Below are 12,497 nucleotides of genomic sequence, written 5' to 3'. Positions count from 1 at the left end.
GATCTGAGTTTGTAAAATTTTGTGATTATAATGACTCATTGAATGAAAAACTGTATCAGAGCAATTATGTGTCCTTGTGCTTCAGCTCTTCCTGATGATGATCACCAGCCTTCCATTTCTTCTACCCTCACAATTAAATTCAATGCCATAAATGGAAAAACAGCTCTGGCCACATTGGATAATACAGATGATGCAAAGCTAAGCCGTTCCTCCCAACGATCACGTCGTAACAGTGAGTATCCTTTGCATCATTTTCATTTCATGGGCAGCATAGGCCTGTTCTATGTTCCAATTCTCATTTTAACTTACATCGTGAACTTTTCTTTTTTGAATCCTTTGAACCATAAGATCTATGGATAGTCCATTCATCCCTTCAGTCCTGATTTCACATTGAACTAGAACAAGGATGTTCTGAATCATAACATTAACTCTTCATCTTGGTTCCACATCCCTTAACACCTTTATCCAATGAAAAGCTCTCAATCTTAATTTAGGGATTTTCAATTACTAACTCTGACTGAACCACTTTTTTAGGAAGACATTTCTAGATTTCTTCTCTCCTTTCTTTGAAGAAAGCCTGTCTGCAAGTTTAAGATTAATTCATCTGTTCTACACAGTGAACCTTGTCCATACTGATGTGTTGTAATGGAAATTGGATCAATGAGGTCAGGCATGTGTTGCATTTTACTTTATTCTGGCAGCTATTCCTTTAGATCAGGTACAGTAAGTGGGAGTTCTCTGGCCGTAGCCTTTAGTATTATGTATGTTGCAATGCTTTGAGCAAAGAATGATTAGTTGCTCCATAAATATGTTTAATCATTTCAAATCAGAATTAATTTGAATGCAATGTTTCACTACATTGCCAGAAATCCCAATACCGAAAAATAATTAATAGGTTGGAATGTTTCCGACTGAATATTAATGACCATTACACCTGACGGTATGACCGGTTGTTCTGAAAAATGCATGTTTTGTTCACGCAAATTTGCTGTAACACAGATTGACGAATTGAGGACAGTGTTTCTAAAACGCAAACTTTTAAAACGTGTAATGTAATTAGATCACCAACACTTGAAGTACTGTTTCTAATGCACTATTTTCTATATGATGGGGTTGCACAAGAATGTAGCCATTATGTTATAGAAGAAGTACCTGTAGTGAATTGATGCACGTCAATGAAAATAATCTGAAATATGAAAGCTTAAAATCTGAAGTAAAATGATTAGAACAGACATACATATAGATCATGAACAGGAAGAATGATCACATGGGTACCTGCCTAATAACCTCAGGACCTTAGGTGAATTAAATAGTCTATAATACTCGCATGTTCTTTTTTTATATTTATCTTAAGTTCAGTGCAATTATCAAGAATTCTGCAAGTGAGCCAAATTAATAACTGACTGTTCCACAATGTTTTAATTTCCACAGAGTGGACAGCACCTTATTCTTAGTCCTTTTAGGAAATACATTACCTAAATCTTTACAGAAGGGAAGGACATTTGTGTCTTCTTTGATTTCTGTGGAGTCCAGATGAACAGAAATATTTCCACAAAGACACTGTGGGCAGGGCTCCCTCCCCTTCACTTTGCATCATCATGTCTGTCTCACACTCATGCCTTGCCTCCACCAAATCCACACACACCATGCTGCTTTCCAGCAGATGAGTTCCAGATCCAATTTTGTTTTGGATTTCAGACAATAGCTTCACATTGTACCAATCGTGAAAAATGAAGAAACTGGCATGAATTCAAGTTATTTCCCCAAAAGCTTGACCTGAGTTTGTAAAATTTTATGATTATAATGACTGATTAGAAGAACAACCATATCAGAGCCATTATATGTCTTTGTGTTTTAGCGCCTTTTGATGATGATCACCAGCCTTCCATTCCTTCTATGATCAAAATTACAATCAAAGCAATAAATAAAACAACAGCTCTGGCCATGCTACCAAATACAGATGATGCAGAGCCAAGCCTTTTCTTCAGACTATTACGTGGTCACGGTGAGTGTTCGTTGTATCATTTGAATTTCATGGCAATATGTGCCCATTATATTTTCTAATTCTCTTTGTATGCGCTAAATTATGTTGCGAACATTTTTTTTCTTGAATCCTTAGAATTACAAGATCTATAAATAGTCCATTCCATCTCAGTCCTGATTTCATATTGAACTAGTACAATATGAACTAGTAACTTCAACTATCCATCTTGGCTCCATAACCCTGAACACCTTTACTCCAATGTAAAGCTCCCAATCTTAATTTAGGAATTTTCAATTATTGACCAAGTCTGAACCACTTTTTTGGGGAGACAACTCTAGATTTCTTGTCTCCTTTCTGTGAAGAAATGTTTTCTGACATTATCTGTACGTAGCCTGACTGTAATTTTAAGGCTGATCGATCTATTCTACACCGTGAACATTGTCCATTCTGATGGGTTGTAATGGAAATTGAATCAATGACTTTAGGCCTGTGTTCTATCTTTCTTTAATCTGGCAGCTATTCTTTTAAATTTGGTACAGTAAGTGGGAGTTCTGTAGCCTTAGCCTTTACTATTACATATGTTGCAATGTTTGGAGTGAAAAGCATGATTAGTTGCTTCATAGATATGCTGAATCATTTCAAACCAGAATTAACTTGAATGCAATGTTGCACTACAATAACACAGATCCCAATACATAAAAGTAATTAATAGATTAGAATGTTTCCTGCAGAATATTAATGACCATTTGCCCTGAAGGTACGAGAGGGTGTTCTGATAAAATGCAGTTTCGTTAATGCAAATTTGCTGTAACACAGATTGTGGAATTGGGAACAGTGTTTCTAAAACGCAGATGTTTAAAACCGGTTTTGGCTGTAATATGGTTAGATGCCAACACTGGAAGCGTTGTTTCTAATGCAGTATTTTTCTATAAGATGAGGTTGCACAAAAACACAACCATCATGTTATAGAAGAAGCACCTGTAGTGAATTGAGATGCCAATGAAAATAATCTGAAATATGAAAGCTTAAAATCTAAAGTAAATTATGATTAGAACAGATGTACATATAGATCAGGAACAGGAAGAATGAACACATGGGTACCTGCATAAGGGCCTCAGAACTGTAGATGGATTAAATAGTCTGTAACATTCACATCTTTTGATCATATCTATCTTAAGTTCAATGCAGTTATCACAGATTCTGCAAGTGAGTCAAATTAATAACTGACTGTTTCACAATGTTTTAATTTCCAAAGAGTGGACAGCACCTGGTTCTTATTCACACAAATACCTGGGTCTTTTTAGGAACTACATTACCCAAATGTTCATGGAAGGGAATGTCATTTGTGTGTTGTTTGATTTCTGTGGAGTCCAGATGAACAGAAATATTTCCACAAAGACACTGTGGGCAAGGCTCACTCCCCTTCACTTTGCATCATCATGACTGTCTCGCACCCATTGCCTTGCCCCCACAGCATGCTGCTTTGATGGAGGTGGGTTCCAGATCCAATTTTATTTGGAATTTAGGACAATAGCTTCACATTGTACCAATCATGAAAAATGAAGAAACTGTCATGAATTCAAGTTATTTCCCTAAAAGCTTGATTTGAGTTTGTGACATTTTGTGATTATAATGACTCATTGAATGAAAAACCATTTCAGAGCAATTATGTGTCTTTGTGCTTCAGGTCCTCCTGATGATAATCACCAGCCTTCCATTCCTTCTACTGATACAATTAGAATCAATGCAATAGATGAAACGACAGCTCAGGCCTACTTCCTTAATACAGATGATGCAGAGCCAAACCTTTTCTTCCGACAATTGCTTGGTAACTGTGAGTATTCATTGCATCATTTGAATTTCATGGGCAACATATGCCTATTCTATTTTCCAATTGTCCTTGTGTGTGATAACTTACTTCATGAACATTTCTTTTTTGAACACTTAGAACAATAAGATTTATGAATAGTCCACTCAATCTCTCAGTCCTGATTTTGTATTGAACTGGAACAAGGTTGTTCTGAATTGTAACTCCAACTATTCACCTTGGTTCCATAACCCTGAACACCTCTATCCATGAAATGCTCTCGATCTTAATTTAGGAATTTTCAATTATTGACCTGGACTAAATCACTTTTTGGGGGAGACAGTTCTGGATTTCATGACTCCTTTCTGTGAATAAATGTTTTCTGACATTCTTTACACAGCCTGACTGTACTTTTAAGGCTAATTGATCAGTTGTAAACAATGAACATTGTCCATACTCATGGGTTGTAATGGAAATTGGATTTGTAACACAGATTAACGAATTGGGGTCAGTGTTTCTAAAACACAAACTTTTAAAATATGTTTTGGCTGTAATGTGATTTGATCACCAACACTTGAAGCGCTGTTTCTAATGCACTATTTTTATGTAAGGTGGCATTGCATAAGAATGCAACCATCATATTATAGAAGATGTAGCTGTAGTGAATTGAGACATGTCAATGAAAATAATCTGAAATATGAAAGCTTGAAATCTAAAGTAAAATGCTTAGAACAGAGGTACATATCGAGCAGGAACAGGAAGAATGATTACATGGGTATCTGCATAAGGGCCTCAGGACTTTAGGTGGATTAAATACTCTGTAAAATTCACATTTTTGTTTATATCTATCTTAAGTTCAATGCAATTATCACCGATTCCGCAAGTGAACCAAATTAATAACTGACTGTTTCACAATGTTTTAATTTCCAAAGAGTGGACAGCACCTTATTCTTATTTACACAAATGCCTGGGTCCCTTTAGGAACTACATTCCCTGAATGCTTACAGAAAGGAAGGATATTTGTGTCTTGTTTGATTTCTGTGGAGTCCAGATGAACAGAAATATTTCCATAAAGACACTGAGGGCGAGGCTTACTCCTCTTCATTTTGCAATGTCTTGATTGTCTCCCACCCATTACCTTGCCCCAGAGGACCCACACACACCATGCTGTTCTCATGTAGATGAGTTCCAGATCCAATTTTGTTTGGGATTTAGGACATTAGCTTCATATTGTACCACAAGTGAAAACTGAAGAAACTGGCATAAATTCAAGTTATTTCCTGAAAAGCTTGATGAGTTTGTAAAATTCTGTGATTATAATGACTCATTGAATGAACAACCATATGAGAGCAATTGTGTGTCTTTGTGCTTCAGCTCTTCCTGATGCTGATCACTGGCCTTCCATTCTTTCTACCTTCGAAATTACATTCAACGCAATAAATGAAATGACAGCTCAGGCCAACTCCCTTAATAGAGACAATGCAGAGAGAAGCCTTCCTTTTGGGCTATTACTTGGTAAGTATGAGTATTTGTTGCATCATTTGAATTTAAAGGACAGCATATGCCTATTCTATTTTCCAATACTCCTTGTGTGTGCTAACTTAATTTGCCAACATTTCTTTTTTGAATCCCTACAACAATACGACCTATGAATAGCCCATTCCACCTCTCAGTCCCGACTTCATATTGAACTAGAAAGAGGTTGCTCTGAATCGTAACTCCAACTCTTCACCTTGGTTCCAGAACCCTGAGCATCCTTATCCAATGAAAAGCTGCCGATCTTAATTTCAGAATTTCAATTATTGACCTAGTCTGACCCATATTCTTGGGGAGACAATTCTCGATTTCTTGTTTCCTTTCTGTGAAGGAATGCTTTCTGACATTATCTTTGCATATTCCAGACTAGAGTGGTGCTGGAAAAGCACAGCAGTTCAGGCAGCAACCGATGAGCAGGAAAATCGACGTTTCAGGCAAAAGCCCTTCATCAGGAATACAGGCAGAAAGCCTGAAGAGTGGAGAGATAAATGAGAGGAGGGTGGGGAGAAAGTAGCATAGAGTACAATAGGTGAATGGGGGTGGGGATGAAGGTAATATGTCAGGGAGGAGGGTGGAGGAAGGTAGCAAAGAGTACAGTGGGTGAATGGGGGTGGAATGAAGGTGATAGGTCAGGGAGGAGGGTGGAATGGATAGGTGGAAAGGAAGGTAGGCATGTAGGACAAGTCATGGGGACAAGTGCTGAGCTGGAAGTTTGGAACTGGGGTGAGGTGGGGGAAGGGGAAATGAGGAAACTGGTGAAGTCCACATTGATGCTCTGGGGTTGAAGTGTTCCACCTCAGACACACTTCAACCCCAGGGTATCAATGTGGACTTCACCAGTTTCCCCATTTCCCCTTCCCCCACCTCATCCCAGTTTCAAACTTCCAGCTCAGTACTGTCCCCATGACTTGTCCTACCTGCCTATCTTCCTTTCCACCTATTCACTCCACCCTCCTCCCTGACCTATCACTTTCATTCCACACCCATTCACCTATTGTACTCTATGCTACTTTCTCCCCACCCCACCCTCTTCTCATTTATCTATTCACTCTTCAGGCTTTCTACCTGTATTCCTGATGAAGGGCTTTTGCCCGAAACATCAATTTTCCTGCTCCTCGGATGCTGCCTGAACTGCTGTGCCTTTCCAGCATCACTCTAGTCCGGAATCTGGTTTCCAACAACTGCAGTCATTGTTTTTACCACATTATCTTGACATAGTCTGACTGTAATTTTAAGGCTAATCGATTTGTTATACACAGTGAACATTGTCCATGCTGATGGGTTGTAATGGAAATTGGATCAATGACTTAAGACATGTGTTCCAGCTCACTTTAATCTGGCAGTTATTCGTTTAGATCAGGTAGACTAAGTGGGAGTTCTCTAGCTTTAGCCTCTAGTATTACATATGTAGCAATGTTTGGAGTGAAAAGAATTATGAGTTGCTTCATAAATATGCAGATTCATTTCAATCCAGAATTAATTTGAATGCAATGTTTCACTACAATAACCGAGATGCCAATACATAAAAGTAGCTAATAGACTGGAATGTTTTCGACAGAATATTAATGACCATTACACTTGATGGTATGACAGGTTGTTCTGATAAAATGCATGTTTTGTTCATGCAAATTTGCTGTAACACAGGTTGACAAATTGGGGACAGTGTTTCTAAAACACAAACTTTTAAAACGTGTTTTGGTTGTAATGTAATTAGATCACCAACAATTGAAGCATTGTTTGTAATGCACTATTTTTATATGAGATGGGGTTGCACAAGAATGCAACCATCACGTTATAGAAGAAGTTCCTGTAGTGAATTGAGAAATGCCAATAAAATAATCTGAAATATGAAAGCTTAAAATTGAAAGTCAAATGATTAGAACAGATGTACATATAGAGCAGGAACAGGAAGAATGATCACATTGGTACCTGCATAAGGGCATCAGGACCTTGGGTGGATTAAATAGTCTATAACATTTGCATGTTTTTTTTATATATCTATCTTAAGTTCATTGCAATGATCAGAGATGCTGCAAGTGAGCCAAGTTAATAACTGACTGTTTCACAATGTTTTAATTTCCAAAGAGTGAACAGCACCTTTTTCTTATTTACACAAATGCCTAAGTCCCTTTAGGAACTACATTCCCTGAATGTTTATAGAAAGGAAGGATATTTATGTCTTGTTTGATTTCTGTGGAGTCCAGATGAACGGGTTTATTTCCACAAAGACACTGAGAGCGAAGCTCACTCTCCTTCACTTTGCATCATCATGACTGTCTCGCACCCATTTACTTGCCCCTACTGACCCCACACACACCATACTGCTTTAATTGAGATGGGTTCCAGATACAGTTTTGTTTGGAAGTTGGGACATTAGCTTCACGTTGTACCAGTTCCAAAAAATGAAGAAACTGTCATGAATTCAAGTTATTTCCCTAAAAGCTTGATCTGAGTTTGTAAAATTTGGTGATTATAATGACTCATTGAATGAAAACCCATACCAGAGAAATTGTGTTTCTTTTGCTTCAGTTCTTCCTGATGACGATCGCCAGCCTTCCATTCCTTCTACCTTCATGACTACAATCAAAGCAATAAATGAAACAACAGCTCAGGCCTACTATCATAATACAGATGATGCAGAGCCAAACCTTTTCTTCCAAAGATTACTTGGTAAATGTGAGTATTCATTTGAATTTCATGGGCAGCTTATACCTATTCTACTTTCCAATTCTCTTTGTGTGTGCTAACTTACTTTGTGAACATTACTTTTTTAAATCCTTAGAATGATAAGATCTATGAATAGTCCATTCCATATCTCAGTCCTGATTTCACATTGAACTCGAACAAGATTGCTCTGAATCGTAGCTCCAACTATTCATCTTGGTTCCATAACCAGGAACACCTTTATCCAATGAAAAGTTCTCGAACTTAATTTAGCAATTTTCAATTATTGACCTAGTCTGACCGACCTTTTTGGGAGACAGTTCTAAATTTCTTTCTTCTTTCTGTGAAGAAATGGTTTCTGACATTACCTTTACATCGCCTGACTGTAATTTTAAGGCTAATCAATCTGTTTTACATAGTGAACATTGTCCATACTGATGCATTGTAATGGAAATTGGATCAAAGAGTTAAGGCAAGTGTTCCATCTTACTTTAATCTGCCAGCTCTTCCTTTACATCAGATACAGTAAGTGGGAGTTGTATAGCCTTAGCCTTTAGAATTAGATATGTTGCAATGTTTGGAGTGAAAAGAATTATGAGTTGCTTCATAAATATGCTGAATCATTTCAATCCAGAATTAATTTGAATTCACTGTTTCACTACATTAACCGAAATCCCAATACATGAAACTAGCTAATAGATTGGAATGTTTCCTGCGGAATATTAATGACCTTTACATTTGAAGGTACGACAGGTTGTTCTGATAAAATGCATGTTTTGTTAATGCAAATTTGCTGTGACACAGATCGACGAACTGGGGACAGCGTTTATAAAATGCAAACTTTTAAAATGTGTTTTGGCTGTAATGTGATTAGATTACCAACACTCAACGTGCTATTTCTAATGCGCTATTTTCTAAAAGATGGGGTTGCACAAGAACACAACCATCACATTATAGAAGAAGGACCTGTAGTGAATTGACACACGCCAATAAAAATAATCTGAAATATGAAAGCTTAAAATCTAAAGTAAAATGATTAGAATAGACATACATACAGAGCAGGAAGGAAGAATGATCACATGGGTACCTGCATAAGGGCCTCAGGACCGTAGGTGGATTAAATAGTCTGTAACATTCACATCTTTTAAAATATCTATCTTAAGTTCAATGAAATTATGAAGGATTCTGCGAGTGAGCCAAATTAATAACTGACTGTTTCACGGTGTTTTAATTTCCAAAGAGTGCACAGCACTTTATTCTTTTTCATACAAATGCCTGGGTCCTCTTAGGAACTATGTTACATGAATGTTTACAGAAAGGAAAGATATTTCTGTGGAGTCCAAATGAACAGAAGTATTTCCACAAAGACACTTTCCCCTTCACTTCCCCTTCAATTTTGTTTGGGATTTAGGATAATAGTTTCACATTGTACCACTCATGAAAATGAAGAAACTGGCATGAATTCAAGTTATTTCCCTCAATATTTGATCTCAGTTTGTGATTTGTGATTATATTTTGTGATTATAATGACTCATTGAATGAAAAACCATATCAGAGAAATTATGTGTTCTTTGTGCTTCATCTTTCCTGATGATGATCACCGGCCTTCCATTCCTTCTACCTTGACAACTACAATCAACGCAATAGCTGAACCTGCAGCTCAGACTCACTTCCTTAATAATGATGATGCAGAGAGAAGCCATTTGTCCACACAATTATCTCTTAACTGTGAGTATTTTTTGCATCATTTGAATTTCTTGCGCAGGATATGCCTATTTTGTTTTTCAATTCTCCTTGTCTGTGCTAGTTCCTTTGCGAATTTTTCTTATTATTGCTTAGAATTATAAGATCTATGATTAGTCCATTCCATCTCTTTGTCATGATTTCATATTGAAGTGGAACAAGGTTGTTGTGAATCCTAACGCCAACTATTCATCTTAGTTTCACAATCATGAACACCTTTATTCAATGAAAAGCTCAATCTTAATTCAGGAATTTGAAATTTTTGAACTAGTGCCAACAACTTTTTTGGGGAGAGAACTCTAGATTTCTTGTCTCCTTTTTGTGAAGAAATGCTTCCTGATATTATCTTTCCATAGTCTGACTGTAAGCTTAAGGCTAATTGATATGTTTTGCACAGTGACCGTTGTCCATACTGGTGTGTTGGAAATTGGATCAATGACTTCAGGCATGTGTTTCATCTTATTTTAGTTTGGCAGCTGCACCTTTACATCCAGTACAGTAAGTGGGAATTCTGCAGCTTTAGCCTTTAGTGTTACATACATTTCAATGTTTTGAGAGCAATTAATTATTAGTTGTTTCATTAATATCAGGACTAGAGTCCAGCTGGAAAAGCACAGCAGGTCAGGCAGCATTGAAGGAGCAGGGAAATCAACATTTCAGGCAGGAGCCTTTCATCAGGATGAAGCCCTTTCTGCCTGAAATGACAATTTTCCTGTTCCTCAGCTGTTGCCTGACCTGCTGTGCTTTTCCAGCACCACTCTAATCTTGACTCTAATCTCCAGCATCTGCAGTCCTCATTTTCACCTGCTTCATTAAAATGCTTAATCATTTCAATCCAAAATGTGTTTGAAATCAATGTTTCACTACATTAACAGAGATCTCAAAACATGAAAATAATTAATAGAATGAGATATTTCTTATGTAATATTAATGACCATTACACAAATACACTTGATGAAAATACTCTTGAAGTTTCTTGTGATTTGAGACACATCAGTAAAATTGGTCTGAAACATGAAAGCTTAAAATCTGAGATAAAATGAATAGAACAGACATGCATATTGAGCAGGACAGGAGGAAAGATCAAATGGGTACCCACATAAGGACCTCAGGACCTTAAGTGGATTAAATAGTCTGTAACATTTGTATATTATTATTACATTATTTATTATTTTATTCTATCTTAAGATCCATAAAATTGTTGTTTCACAAGTGAGCCAAATTAAGAACTGACTGTTTCACAATGTTTTAAGTTTTAAAGAGTGAGAAGCATTTTATTCTTATGCACACAAATGACTGGGTCCTTATAGAAACTACAATACCCAATTGCTCCCAAAAAGGAAGGACATTTGTTTCTAGTTTGACGTTGGTAGAAGTCCAGATGAACAGGAATGTTTCCACAAAGACACTGTGGTCTCAGATTACTCCCCTTTGCTTTACATCATCATGACTGTCTGTCACGCATCACCTTGTCCCCACAGAATCCACACACAGAATGCTGCTTTCATGCAGATAATTTCCAGATCCAATTTTGTTTGTGGTTGTACCACAGCTTCACACTGCTTCTTGAAAAATGAAGAAACTGCGCAAGGACCAATTAGCAATTATCAACAAAGCTTTGTATGTGGGAAATCATGTCTCACTAACCTGTTTGAGTTTTTTGAAGAAGTAACAAAGAGATTGATGAGGGCGGAGTGGTGGACATGATCTATATGGACTTTAGTAAGGCTTTCAACAAGGTTCCTCATGGTAGATTGGTTCACAAGTTTAGATTGCACAGAATACAGAGAGAACTTTTTATGCAGAACTGGCTTGAACTTGGAAGATAGAAGGTGGTGGTAGAGGGTGGCTTTTCAGGTTGGTAGTTTGTGACCAATGGTGTGCTGCAAGGATTAGTGCCGGGTCCACTGCTTTTTGTCATGTATATAAATTATTTGCATGTGAACACAGGAGATATGGTTTGTAATTCTGCAGATGATACCAAAATTGGAGGTATCATGGTCAACAACAAAGGTTAGCTTGGAGTACAATGGGGTCTTGATCAGCTGGGCCAATGGACTGATGAATAGAAGATGGGATTAATTTAGATATGTGTGAAGTGTTGCATTTTGGAAAGGCTAATCAGGGCAGGACATATACACTAGGTGAAAATGAGGACCGCAGAAGCTAGAAATCAGAGTTGAATAGTGTGGTGCTTGAAAAGCACAGCCGGTCAGGCAGTATCTGAGGAGCAGGAGAATTGACGTTTCGAACATTAGCTCTTCATCAGGAATGAAGGTTCCTGAGGATTGATACACTGAATGGTCAGCTCCTGAGGAGTATTACTTCATCTTGTAGTTGAGGTTTATAGTTCTTTGCAGGTGGAATTACAGGTCAATAGTATGGTGAAGAAGACTTCTGGTATGCTTACCTTGATTTGTTACTGCATTGAGTACAGGAGTTGGGAGGTCATGTTGTGGCTGTACTGGACAATGGTTTGTCCACTTTTGGAATACAGGTTGTTCTGCTGTAACACACATATCATTCATGTGAATTCAATACAATGTGAATAATGAAATAGGGGCACATTTTCTAAAGTGTGAACTTTTAAACTTATAATATGTTTGCAGCCCCATTAGTTTAAATAGTGATGCTATTATGCAAATTTCTTGTAACATGGGATTGCATGAGAATGGAATTACCATGTTCTAGCAGAACCGACTGTACTGTGTACACTTCTGGTCTCCCTGCGACAGGAAGGCTACCGTGAAACTTGCAAGGAGT

General features: G+C 37.4%; 1 protein-coding gene across 6 annotated transcripts in view; it reads left to right on the top strand.

Moving 5' to 3' along the window:
- LOC140467331 (uncharacterized) overlaps positions 1-12,497 on the top strand; it is a 118,124-nt gene that overhangs the window by 86,788 nt on the left and 18,839 nt on the right. For all 6 annotated transcript variants that reach the window (XM_072563612.1, XM_072563613.1, XM_072563610.1 and 3 more), the window contains 6 exons: positions 86-232; positions 1,859-2,005; positions 3,672-3,818; positions 5,166-5,306; positions 7,857-8,003; positions 9,639-9,719. In XM_072563612.1, coding sequence (XP_072419713.1) covers positions 86-232; positions 1,859-2,005; positions 3,672-3,818; positions 5,166-5,306; positions 7,857-8,003; positions 9,639-9,719 — 810 coding nt within the window. The remainder of the gene's footprint in view (positions 1-85; positions 233-1,858; positions 2,006-3,671; positions 3,819-5,165; positions 5,307-7,856; positions 8,004-9,638; positions 9,720-12,497) is intronic.

This window comes from Chiloscyllium punctatum, chromosome 45, assembly GCF_047496795.1.
Source record: "Chiloscyllium punctatum isolate Juve2018m chromosome 45, sChiPun1.3, whole genome shotgun sequence".
NCBI lineage: Eukaryota > Metazoa > Chordata > Chondrichthyes > Orectolobiformes > Hemiscylliidae > Chiloscyllium > Chiloscyllium punctatum.
Note: the sequence above shows the minus strand (reverse complement) of the source record. Positions and strands in the feature narration are given on the sequence as shown.